At 38.0% G+C, this 13,015-nt stretch overlaps 1 protein-coding gene across 1 annotated transcript; it reads left to right on the top strand.

The window, feature by feature from the left end:
• Window positions 1-155: 155 nt before the first annotated feature.
• Window positions 156-11,137, top strand: LOC118272254 (uncharacterized). Its single transcript, XM_050693762.1, has 9 exons — window positions 156-2,892; window positions 3,110-3,271; window positions 5,230-5,448; window positions 7,340-7,494; window positions 7,920-8,145; window positions 8,632-8,809; window positions 9,189-9,291; window positions 9,833-9,953; window positions 10,390-11,137. The coding sequence occupies exons 1-9, from the start codon at window positions 325-327 to the stop codon at window positions 10,492-10,494; spliced, it is 3,837 nt and encodes a 1,278-aa protein (XP_050549719.1). The 5' UTR covers window positions 156-324; the 3' UTR covers window positions 10,495-11,137.
• The last annotated feature ends 1,878 nt before the right edge of the window (window positions 11,138-13,015 follow it).

Raw genomic sequence — 13,015 nt, 5'->3', positions numbered from 1 at the left:
TTCAATAACACAAAATAAAATTTTGATAAACAAAAGTTACTGCAACTGTAGTAAAAGAAAGAAAAATGTAATTTTCATAATATTTTCGCATTTCACAAAATTTTCTTCCATTTTCTCTCTTTTCTTGTAAGAAAAAAAAAAAACAAAGAAATGTCAAAATGTTAAATATGGCTGCTGTGTATTCGTCATGTTTTGTGTCGTATTTTACATGAATTTTATAAATAAATGGCAAAATGAGTACGATTAGTAATTAATGTGAGACAATATTAACGTTGTAAAATAATAAAATACTATTGGAATAGCGGATAAGTGTCAGAAATCATCATGTCTTCAGACAAGGCTACTGAAATAAAAGGCAACGAGATCGATAAAACCAAACGTCGTCATAAAACTGACGACACTGTTATTGCGACAGCGGCAACAAACGGTGTTGAAGATACAGTGCAATTCGCGAAGATGGAGAGCGCGGACGAAAGCGCGGGCAAGCCCACGGAGCTATGTCTTCAAGGCAACGCTCACTTGATTTCTAGTACAACGAGTAGTTTGGCCGATACGCCTGGTGATTCTGGTGTTTTGTGTTTAGATAGTGAGGCCTCGGAGGCCACGAGCCAAGCGCTTATGTCGCACAGTCTCATAGGAGCCGAGGAATTAGCCTGTGACAGTGTTTACGATGCTCCGCCGTCTTGTTCTCAAGACATGATCAAGAGTACCACAAGTAGCATTATGACTCGCAGTGATATCGACAATCAAAACATTGGTGTACCTGAAGACATTGTGCCAGAATTAATTGTTGAAACTAATAAGAAACCAAGTCCATATGAAAACCTACCAGATTTAGTGTTAAAAGCATTAGAAAGTGAGAAAGGTGCAGATGAATCTCGTAAGCCTGCTCTGAGGAATGAGCCTAAGAAGTCTTTGTCTGAGGATATTGTTTACAGGCGAAGATGTCGGAAAAAATCCCAAAGTGGACCAAGTTCACAGAAGAAAAGGGTGTCATTCCATGAGGATATATTGAACAATACAAAAACAGATAACATTCACATTGAAAGAGGTTTTATATCTTATGGACCTGATAGTTCTTACTGTGACAGGTTTAGGCAGAAGAATAATATTGTAACAGACAGGTTCTCATGGTGTGCTTCAGGAGACAGGACACCAAAGTATGCAGCTGATGTGGCTCAACAGACTATGTCAGACATCCTCACCTATGGTGATTCCAAAAATGACAGGAGTGGTATATTTGAATACTGTCAGGATTATGAACAAGAAAATCAAGAGAATAATAACACTGACAAGGACAACAATAATGAACCCAGACCTGCTGGGAAACTGTATGGATGTGACTCAAACAGCTCAGACTCTAATTTCAGCTGTGACTCTGAAACATCATCCAGTGACTCATCCTCCTCACACTCTAATAAAACTGAAACTTCAATGCTCCACAGAAAATGTGACAAAGCTCAGAAGTCCTACTCTTGTGATGCATTTGAAAATAATGGGCATGTTGCATTCATGAGGAAAACATATTTCTCTGAAGCTGATATTGACCAATCCACTGATCGCATGAAAATGCCTCTTGAAGTTTCGCACAGTCCAAACACAGTTAAATCTGTACTGAAGAAGAAGCGCTACATAACCACTAGTATTGTAGAGGAGAGGAAGTCACATAACAAGGTTTTAAATCTGTTAGATGCCAACAACATCATAGACTCTTTGAAGAATTTTTACAAAAATTTCAACTTTAATTTTGCACCTGAAAAAGGCTTGCCTGAAAATAGTTTGGAATTGAATAATGTTGTGGAAGCTCTACCCTGTGATGTTAATCATAATAAAAAGCTTTCTAAAAGCCTTGACTCAGGGTTCCAGGCTGAAGATGAAGATGATTTTGTTGAAATCAATCTTAATGGCCAGCCTTTGGACACCGTGAGACCCAAAGACTTATCAACACCATCAAAAACCTCAGTAGCAGGGGAAAGGACCCCTAAAGAAGGATCTCCCAGACACAAGCTCACACTCAACATGAAGGCTCAACTTGACAAGAAACCCAACAAAGCTGATCTCCCACCACTTAGCAAATATGTTGTGAACTGTGAGAGTACAGTCTATGAACACAAAGGAGTCTCCTACAGCTATGTCCATGATACATTCCAAACTGCTTTTGATGCACCTAAAGAGACTTTTGTCCCTATACCTGAAACCACTCCTGTGACAGAATTAGTCACTAGCACAAGTAAGATAGACCTCACTAAATCCACTGATACTGACTCTTCAAGTAAGACATCAACACCCAAGAGACAATTCAACAAAAATATCCAAGACGAGACTGAACAAAAGAGTGGCATTTCCAAGCATTTGTCTTCACCAAAGAAACAGAATGTAAACAGATACAGTCGTAAATCGGCGTCAACCGTACAGAAATTGAACGACGAGCCAGCGCAAGTGAATAGCGACAACTGTTCAAACACCGACAATTCAACCTTGAAGGGAGCCGAGGACTTTAACGACGACTTTTTCGACAGTCCCGGCAATCAAAAGCTGCAGTCCAACAAGTCGGCGTTATTGAACCGCTACCTGAAGAATGTGTGTCAAAGGAAAGACCTTGAACTTAAAATAAAGAACAATAAGTTCTTTCAATTCAAACTTCGCATGGAGAAACATTTCCCGAGCATAATATTCCCTTTGAAAGAGGTGTCTGATACATTCCACGTGTCTGCTGAACGTATGTCGAGGCTCATAGACAAAGAGGTGATTGAGAACAAAAGGTTGTCAGTGAGGCTGCTGACAGCGGACGAGCCGTCCTACTTTGATAGTTTCGAAGATAACGTCGCCATAGAGTGTAATGAAAAGCTCAGGCTGCAAATATTCTCGTATCCAAATGAAACATTAAATAGGGTAATTATGTTTGGTTACTAAATCGCAACACTAATTTCGTTCACCGTAATACGACCTTGATTACGCGATGTTTGTACAAGGTACTAATTTAGCGAAAAAAGTTTTGAAAACCATTTTAATCATCGGTCGAAAGGTCAATTTGATTCGGTTCAAGTAACAATGTAGGTAGCTATGTTTAGCCTTTCCTTTTGAGCTTTATTGTATCACGTGTTTGCAGATGATGAAAGTGAAGTCCCCATACAACATGGATGATGGGTCTTGGACTCCTCTGCTGGTTTTCATCACTGACTATGCGCTGTACGTGGCGAGCGTGAAGCCTGGAGGTACTGAATACGAGATGTTGTGCCGGCTACCTCACAATGAACTGGATGCTATTGTGGTAAGTCAAGCCTAGTCTACTAGGAACATTTGTCGCAGAAAGCTGCAGAAAAACTGCAGATTTTTTACTCAACTCTATAATCTTTTAGATTCCTGCATACAAGAAGAACGCACTGCGGTCCTCAAATAAGATAATTATGTCTAACAATAACGCGTAATCTCATTTCCGCGCCGTGGACGATACGTGGACCGCCGCGTCTGTGAACAAATGTTCATCGAGAAATCTTCATAAATATCTGTACTTAAGTCTTTGACTGCCAATAGAAAACTGTTGAAGGCAAATCCTCCACTAACGTTGGTCACCGGTGACCACCACGGTGTTCAATGTGTTAAAGGTTAAACAATGTAAACGTATTTAAAAAATATTCAGAATTACATTTTTGTAGTCTTATTATTTTCGCTCGTCTAGTAAACAGATGTTTTTTAAACCGTTATCTCATCCCAGTCACCACAAGTGTTCATTGAACGTTATTATCTGGTAGACAACAATATGTTATAATTATGCTAACACTATCATCAATCAATTAAATAAAGTTATTATGCAAATAAAACATAATTATCTGCCATTTTAAGACTGTTTTGAACCTGATCATAAACGGTTTATGCAATAAAAGACACAACAAATGCTGGGTTGATAGAATCTCAACGACTTGTATGACTCATTAATAATAACGACTTCGCATGATACTAGCCATATTAGCTCATTTGAACATAATATCGATCTACTTGACATTGTATGTTGTTTATGTATTCAAATCAATGCACTGTCACACGCTTTGCAGATAATACGTAGTACAGTCCATTGTTATTTTTTAATACTTAAATCAAATTGACTGTACCTTAATATTGAACGACTGTGTATACCAAACCAAACTGATTAATTCATTAATTTTATTCTTCCTTATACCCAGACATGTATTGTTTTGTTTAGAAGGCAATAATAATGCAATGAATTTTACGGGAAATTCGGAAATCAGCACCCATGTGTTTATTTGCTAGTTAGTAATCTGTTAGCAGACAATATCAATTCTTTTAAATGTAAGATAAGAAATAACAAGGAAGGTCCTAATCCTCCTACTATATCTAGATATGTCTTACTTCGCGATAGAATCGGGTGACTCACTCGAAGTGCAACGTTATATAACTTTACATGTGACTGGAAATGCCGGGTGCCGGCTTTGTCGCCCCATTCAGTTTCAAATGAGGTCGCCGACATTGACTCGGCGGCGACGGGTCAACGGATTCGATCGTACCGCTTTAGTTTACATGAACTTTCTTTTGTAGTTCGGTTGTATAATATAGTAATAGGTTCTAATGGTCACATACGTGACGTCACGCCTTTGAAACTATGCAGAGGTTTAGTACCTATAATGGGTGTAACATACACTATACACCAGTCATGTTTAAAGTCCCATTTAATAGGTCCTATTAGTATTCGTATGATCATAATGAGCATTTGTGTACATCATTAGTATAATGTCCAGTAATATTTTACAAATGAACCTTTAAAAGCCTATTATGGTTTATTTAATGTTTTCAAATGGATTAATTGATTGTTTTCACAAACGAAACCAGTATCTACCAGGTTTACAAACATTATAATTATGATTATTTGTCAAACATTTAATTTATTTCTTTAATCATTATGACTACTAAAATTAACCTGAAATCTACTCATATGGATCATCTGATGGATAAGTGATTAGCACCAAAGTATTTGCAAGTGCGTCGCCTTTGCCTTGCCTTTTAACCCCTTCTAGTTTACCCCTGTGAAAACGACACTCAAACGGTGTAACATAACGCAAGCGTGATTTTACACTGGTATTCACTATCACTACGGTTGAGCCGACCCTTTCGTGCTGAAGCATGACTCTTCCACGTGACTTTACCAGCAATGTGTCATCTAATACACCTATGATAGCAATATCTACGTAACAACATGTAAACTATTCTTTCCAGGTTGGCCCAGAAGCGCAGTACATTCAGATACTTGACGTCGCTGGCAACATAGCGTGTTCCATCGTCACTGGGGAGGCCACGCTGGGGGCTCGGTTTGCATCCTCTTTGGAATGGAGTGCCAGGACCTCACCGCTGAGGATCCAGCGGCCACCAGCCATGATACCGCTTGGATGTCGGGAGTTGGCGGCCGCAGTGGCGAGGAAGAGGCATGAGAGGCGGGTATGTATCTTAAACGCTTGTTTATAAACAATAATTGAAACAAAATATTTGTTGTCATAAATGTCTGATGAGAATAGAGCGTTTCAATGGTTTATTATCAGTCAAGAAATGTGTTTTTCTTAATAATAACATAGCCTTTGGGTTGCCATGGTAGGTCATCCACGCTTGGGGTATTAGTTAGATAACCAAAAGTGAGTAGAACTATAGGACACTACTATCCCTGCCTCGGTGGCTGGTCACAGTTTTAGGACGTCCTCAAATCCAGAGACATAAATCTGTAAAGACATACGTAGACAACAATAAAGGGGTCAAACCGTTTCGCTACCAACCGGAGTGAACATATTGTCGTATAATATTTTAGGCAAGCTTCCAGATGACGACAATGCGGAGAAATACTTTCATTCTTCATCATAATGAGTATATTTTTATGTCCTTTACATATTTATACATATTTGTATATCACAATATATGTCACATATTTGACATCTTATCTTTAATACAAGGAATTGAGATATATTTAACGAAAATTGGAAAATCCACGAAAATATCTGAAAATTATCTAATTTCACCTTAATTAGCGGTGTTAATTAATCTAGATATAAAATAATTCTCTGGTACTTAAGTACCTGCAAAATTTTGCCATGGTAAATAAACAATTTTTTTTTTTATGGTATAAGCCGGTAAACGTGCAGAAGGATCACCTGATGGTAAACAATCGCCGCCGTCAATAGGCACCCGAAATACCATAGGCGTGACAAGTGCGTTGCTGGCCTTTTGAGGGTTAAGAGTTATCAGAGATTGGAAAGATTGGGAAGGGGGATAATTGGGCCTGCGGTAACCTCTCCACCACAACGCAAGCGTTGTTTAACGTGGGTTTTCTGTGAGCCCGTGGTGTCACTGTGGTCAGCTAATGCGTGCCGAAGCATGGCTCGCCCACACTTTCAAAATAATTCTCTGGTATATAGTACCTGCAAAATGTTGCTACGGTAAATAAACAATACGTAGATTCAAACAACAAAACAATAAACATTCACAACAATAATGAATCGACAAGACCTATTTATGTTTTCATTCCATTCAATAAAAAAACATTCAATTGTTTTCTAAGTAGGTAATACCTAATTCTCTTAAGGCTATCGAACTTATTACGTCACCTTAAAGTTTATTTTCGTTTAACCTCGGCGCTTAAGATAGAATAACAGTATTATGATAACATGTTATCATGCCAATGATTGGCAGCTAGCAACGTGGTTCTCATTGCGGATTACCGACCTTCATTTAGTTCACGTGTGTCGAACTGAGTTCTGATAAGGACAATTGCAATTTGTTTGTACTTTCATAGATACATTTTTTTTTTTATTAAATATTGCATCGCATATGGATTTTCTCCTGTGTCATGGGTGCGATTACAAACATACAAGTTCACATACACATGACATTCAAACCCGATATTTGCTCCGTGCGGGATTCGAACCCGTTACACGTTGCGCGGCAGCCGGCGCCCAGCCACCGTACCAACCGTGCATTTGAATTATTATAAAATCTATGCAACGATGCGTAACTACTGAGTAACGAATCAGTTAGAGAATGGTTAGATTTTCCTCTTATATTAAGTCCTCGCTGCCTTGTTGGTCGAGTGCACGCAAGTGCGACTGCTGGACAAGGGGTCTCGGGTTCGATTCGGGATCGGGCGAAGTATCACGCGCTTTTTTCGGTCCCTCGAAAAATTCTCCGTAGTAGCACGGAGTCTGGACTTGTGCCCAGTATATGGCAATAAGCTCGCCTCCTATTTAATTTCAAAGTGAAAACTGGGTCTTATATTCTTAAGCATGTGATGTCATATTTATTAATAGTTAATAATAAATACTTAATGATAATATTTTGGTTCCAGATACCACAGATCCTATTCTACGGCCGCGTATGTTCTGGCGACGCGGGCGACCGACTCATTGAGGCGCCGGGAGCGTTCGCACCGCCCCTCGAAGGATACCTCATGTGTAGGACCGACAGGAGTAGGCGATTTGAACCCTGTTACTTCTTGTTAAGGTAGGTTTTATCATGTGATTTTTAGAGTTTAAGATTAGTTGGTAAAAATTCGATATTTAGGTAAGAAGTTACTGCTTCTGTGCTGAACCAATCTTAATTTTAACTCGTTTTACTGTGATTCAATATTTCAGATTGTTGTCTAGAGTCCAAAAAGATAGTCTATGTACCTTTCGTGAGACATACTAAATTAATTTGTATGTTATCGGCTTACTCACGTAATGTTTTGACGAGAAACTCGACTAGTTTCAAGTCTTGTTAGAGGCTCATATTCATGAACAGCATTCCGTGACACACTAGTCTTGCATGTCTAGCATGGCATCATTACGTGAGTAAGCCGATAACATAATAATTAGTCTATGAGCCATTTCTATAGGACACAGAAAAAGCCATACCATGCTTAAAATAGTTGTATTTTCTGTCTTCAGAGCCGGAGTCCTACACTGGGGCCCTCACTCTCCGGACGGCACGTCCCCCCTCCCGAACAACATCGCCCTCCGCTCAGTGCTCGGAGTCCGAAGACACCTGGACTCCTCCCGCCGGCCGCATTGCTTCGAGATCGCGTTGGCTGACAATAGCAGACTCTTGTTAGCAGCTCCTGATGATGCCACCGCGTCTTCTTGGCTGCAGAGCTTACTGTTACATGCTGCTCAGGTGAGATACTAATTTAGACTTTATTGCTATGTGTGATAGAGCTTAAAGTCGTTTGTAGAATGTGTGCATATGTGATATTCACGCAAAGTTATATTTATATCCTTGCCGTTAAACAACCCGTAACACAGTAAGCCTACTGCTGGACTATTCATTTCCTCTAAATAAAAGGATGCCATAACCGCCACGCATGGAGAGAGCATTTAATTGAAAAAGTTCATGTTTAAGACCAATAACATTTGACGATCCCCATGCGAAAAATAACAAATATTCTACATGACACAAAATCAAAATTAATTTTAAATAGACCGGGAAGTTCAAGTTTGAATGACAAAGCAAATATTACTATTAAAAAAAAAACTAAATGTCTGTCGATCAAGTGAAGCATTTGCTCATTCGAAAGTGAAGATTGTAGAGAAGAACATATATTCTCTTTTTCAATGACACGATTCTGTATAATATATTAAAGACGTAATTAATAATTCTTAGGCCCTCGAAGAAAAGGACGGAGCGAAGAAATCGAGCGACCGGCCGGGTCCGCCACCAGCTTGCACGGTACTGGTGACTCCGACCGAAGTCATCAGTGTACGCGACACCTTGGACCTCGCCTTCGTCACGGGGGCCGCTGCCTACCTCAAGGATAGGGGGTCCGATGCCTTGCTCAAAGGTATGATTGACCTTTAATTATACTACCAAAGCAATATAAAGTTAAATAAATGGTTACGGCCTTACAAAACAGCCGCGAAAGTCTTGTGAGTGAGGTTACTGAAGGCATAAAGGCATTTTAAGTGTGGGAGAGCCATGTTTCGGCACGAAAACCGACGTGAAACAACGCTTGCGTTGTGTTTCATTGTGTGGTTACCGGAGGCCCAATTGCCCGCTTCCTAATCTTACCAATCCCCGATTCTCAAACAACCCTAAATTCATAACCCCAAAAGACTGGAAACGCCTTTGTAGTGGTTTTCGGGTGTCCATGGGCGACGCCGATTTCTTACCATCAAATGATATGCCAGCTCGTATTCCCTTTACAATAAAAATTGTTTCAGAATACATAGAGGAGACGCGAACAGACATCGAGATCCTAGCGTGCGGCTCGATCAAGAACTTGACCGCCTTCAAGATACCCGACACCGACGAGAACTGGTGTTGTCAGAATAGCATAGAGGAGATTTCTCAACAGATATCGCCGTCATCCGTAGCGTGCGGCTCCATCAAGAACTTGACCGCCTTCAAGATAAAAATGTAACACACGACGACTAACTGGAAGTGTTGTTATGGTACATTGAATTTTTATCAATAAGTAATTTTTTTTACTAAATTAGTACAAATCTGCCAATCATGTCAACCGTAAATAACGTGCTAAGTGTAGATAAATTTACCTAGATACCACGGTACATCTAAGGACAGTATCAACTAGGTATGCTTATGGGCTAAGCACGTACTCCATGTAAACATAGGCCTCGATATAAACTCACTTACCATCAGGCAATATTGGAAAGTTTAATTGAATTGTCGGCCAAACCGTCTGTCAGTGAAGCTAGTTACTCATTCCAAAGATGGAGCTGCGAAAAACATGGAGAAGAACGAGCAAAAATCTCTATAAGTAAAGAAGAATCGATAGTAGAGTCCTAGAAAGGGACAATGATTACTTAAATATGTGTTTTGTTTAAATGTCTGTTTGTTTGTGTATTCAGGAGTGGAGTGTATGCGAGGCCCGCGAGCGTGGCGCGGGGTTGGCGCTGGTGATGGCCAGCGGGGCCGAGCTGGAGAGGTTCATCGCAGCTGTGGAACAGGCCTTCTGTGCGCTCACTGTAAGTTAACACAAAGCAAAAATGCTTGGAAGGAATTACAAGATTAAGGAGTTACAAGATTACACTAACAATACAATAGATTAACCTAGTTTGTATGCCAGCTATATACATGACACAATAGAAAATACGGTATGCAGCACTCGCGTGAATATCGACGTTTTGGGCACACGACGGGTTAAAAAAGTTATAATTCGAAATGTTAACTTTGCAAAATTCCACTCGCAAATATTGTTTTATTCAAGGGTTACAACTTTTCCTCGAATCAGTAAAAGGCTGGTAACAAACTAGTATACAGGCGTCCATGGGCGGCGTCGATTACTTAAAATCAGGCAGCTCGTTTGCCGCCGTATCTCATAAAAACCTCGCCCACAAAAATCTACTTCAGTTAATTACTAAGAATCCTAGACTAATAAAATCCTTAACCTTTCTTTCCCAGTGTGAACCATTCCCGCTGAGCGTGGTGGAAGCTGCGAAATCCGCGTGCAGTTCCGCGCACACGAAGTATGAAGCCGCCTGGTCGCATATGTTACCGCAACAGTAATCGACAACGTATACACATCACTAGTGGTAAGATTGCATTCACTAGGTACCCAGTAACTAGGGATGTGGCAGAGAAATTGTTTATCGATATCGATAATTCAAATTAAAGTACTTAAATGTATGGAAACTATTGAAATTCTGTTTGTTTTGGTGAAGAAAAATTTGTTGCTAATGTTTTTATCGCGTCTCGTTCCTAGAAATTGAATCTTATCACTAAGATGTTACGGTTTAGACTTAACTGTAATAGGAAATGTGAATTTTGAATTTTAGTTCTAATTAATTATAAGCGCTTTTCGCCTTGTTCTCAATAAATAGACATAGTGGTCTTAGAATGAATTTCGTAATTAATATCTCACTTTTGATAACACCATATAGTTAGTCAAAAGCTAGTATCGTAAACCATCCCATAAATCTCATTTTAAAATTAAAATACTCTAAGGAACTTCGAATACTTAAAAACATCTCATATAACAAATATGTACTTTAAATTATCCATGAATCAGTAAATTATGAAGTAAAATAAGTATGAATTCTTCAAGTGATTCAGAACTCTTCATCGCACGCATCGTACGCATTGCGTATGACGTCATAGGTACGCATCGCATGTAGGCATTGCCGACAAGCGGTCCGTGCGATGTGGATCAGCGGACACAGTTTTGAGTTTATACAAGACAAAGTAAACTCGTGCGACGTAAGTGGCCTGAACGCTTACCTTTAAAGTCTACTTTGAAATACTCTGACTATCCTATATGGTGTTGTCAATATCTCAAAGAAAATAATCTCAAATACTCAGTTGTAGATTAAATATTGAATGAGAAAGGCGTCCTGCGAGCACAATATAGTTAAATTGTATAATAATAATATAGATACGCTTCCACAATTGATATTTCGCTCATAAAATAGATAATTTCTTTGATTTTTGAAGCAAACGGGTATAAACTATAAACAAGAAACTGATATTACTTAGAAAAAAGTATTTAATCAAACAATACTACATTCCATTTTCAAATGACTTGCGTTTGACCAAAGACAAAATTGAAAGAGGTTGTATATGTCTTCGTTTGCTTCAGAATCCAGTTATAATTATATGATTATACCTAATTATAAGTATTATGTATCGTTATTGTTTATCTATCAATATGATTATGTATTCGAATAATAATCTTTAATAATTAGTCATTCACGTTCTCAAGTTTCATAGTTATATGTCACAAACCATTATATTTATGTACTTATTGTTACATATTAATGCTATGAAAATGTTATATTTTATACCAATGAAGTTTAACATTTTTATAGCAATAATGTACACAAGAATATTGATATTAAATCGAATATTATTGAAACATGTATCATAAATATTTAGTGTTAAAATAATAATAATTAATCATATTTATAAATCGGCCAGAGTTAATCGTTAACGCGCTGATACTTTGAGAATTGTATAGAAATATTAATTGTATCTATATTATATTTCATTCTGGTCACATTTCCCAAAATTATGTGTAATTTTGTATGTCTATCCGCCATACTCAGAGTTATTTAATGGTTACTTAACTCAGTCCTTAGCAATTGTTTTCGATACAAAATCGTTACTAAGGATTAGTTTAAGTAATCATTAAATGTCTCTGAGTGTGGTGGTCTATCTCTTTTTGAAGACGCGCTAAAGTTGTGTTTTGGTGCAGTTTCTGAACAAAAAGCGCTCTTAATAGTATTATGAAGGGAACAGTGATGGGGATTAGGCTTTGGCTAAGTGTACTGTGAATTTGCGCTATTCTGAAACTTGACTGCGAAAATATCTCTCAATAAATCGATTAATCGGTAATCGATAATAAATCGATTAATCGGTAATCGATACAAAGAGATATCGATTAACAAGTTTACAGAATAAGTATGCTTCGTGTGACGGCTTAGTAGATTTTGTATGTGGAAAATAAAAATTATAGTTTTTTACAACAAACCTTTTTTAGCTTTATTATTTTTAAAGCTAATTTTAATGGTTTTGTTTTAAAAGTTCGTTTCGTTTTTTAAAAAAGGGAATGCTCCCCGGTGTTGATGATGGTGTTGCAAGCTTTAATATTTCTTTGGAAAAGGTCTCAAAAAATGTTATTTATGCTATTAGAACAATTTCGTGACGGTTGTCCGCTCGTTACCAAATATATCAATTGTATATCATTTCGTATGTGTATTAGGCCACTGTATGGCCGTGTGATATTAATGTATATTTAGGGTAGGTATTAGCGCATCGTGAACCGTGAAAGCGCGTTATTTTATCTATATGACGTAAAATTCTGATTTAGTTTTCTAATTTACAAAGAAAAAATCATTCCAAGTTTTTTTTATGTCAAAAATGTACGTTTTGTTTGTCTTGTATTGTCAAATGTTTCTTATAGATAAAATTACGTGACAAGAAGTAATAAATGTAACTGCAAGTTTAATGAAAATTCGTAATAATTACTTCATAGTCAGTCTGAAAACATACATAGTTATTGATATGGATATTATTGAATATTATGTATACT

The sequence above is a fragment of the Spodoptera frugiperda genome, chromosome 5, assembly GCF_023101765.2.
Source record: "Spodoptera frugiperda isolate SF20-4 chromosome 5, AGI-APGP_CSIRO_Sfru_2.0, whole genome shotgun sequence".
Taxonomy (NCBI): Eukaryota; Metazoa; Arthropoda; class Insecta; order Lepidoptera; family Noctuidae; genus Spodoptera; species Spodoptera frugiperda.
The sequence above is the reverse complement of the archived record's forward strand: the minus strand, read 5'-3'. Positions and strand labels throughout refer to the sequence as shown.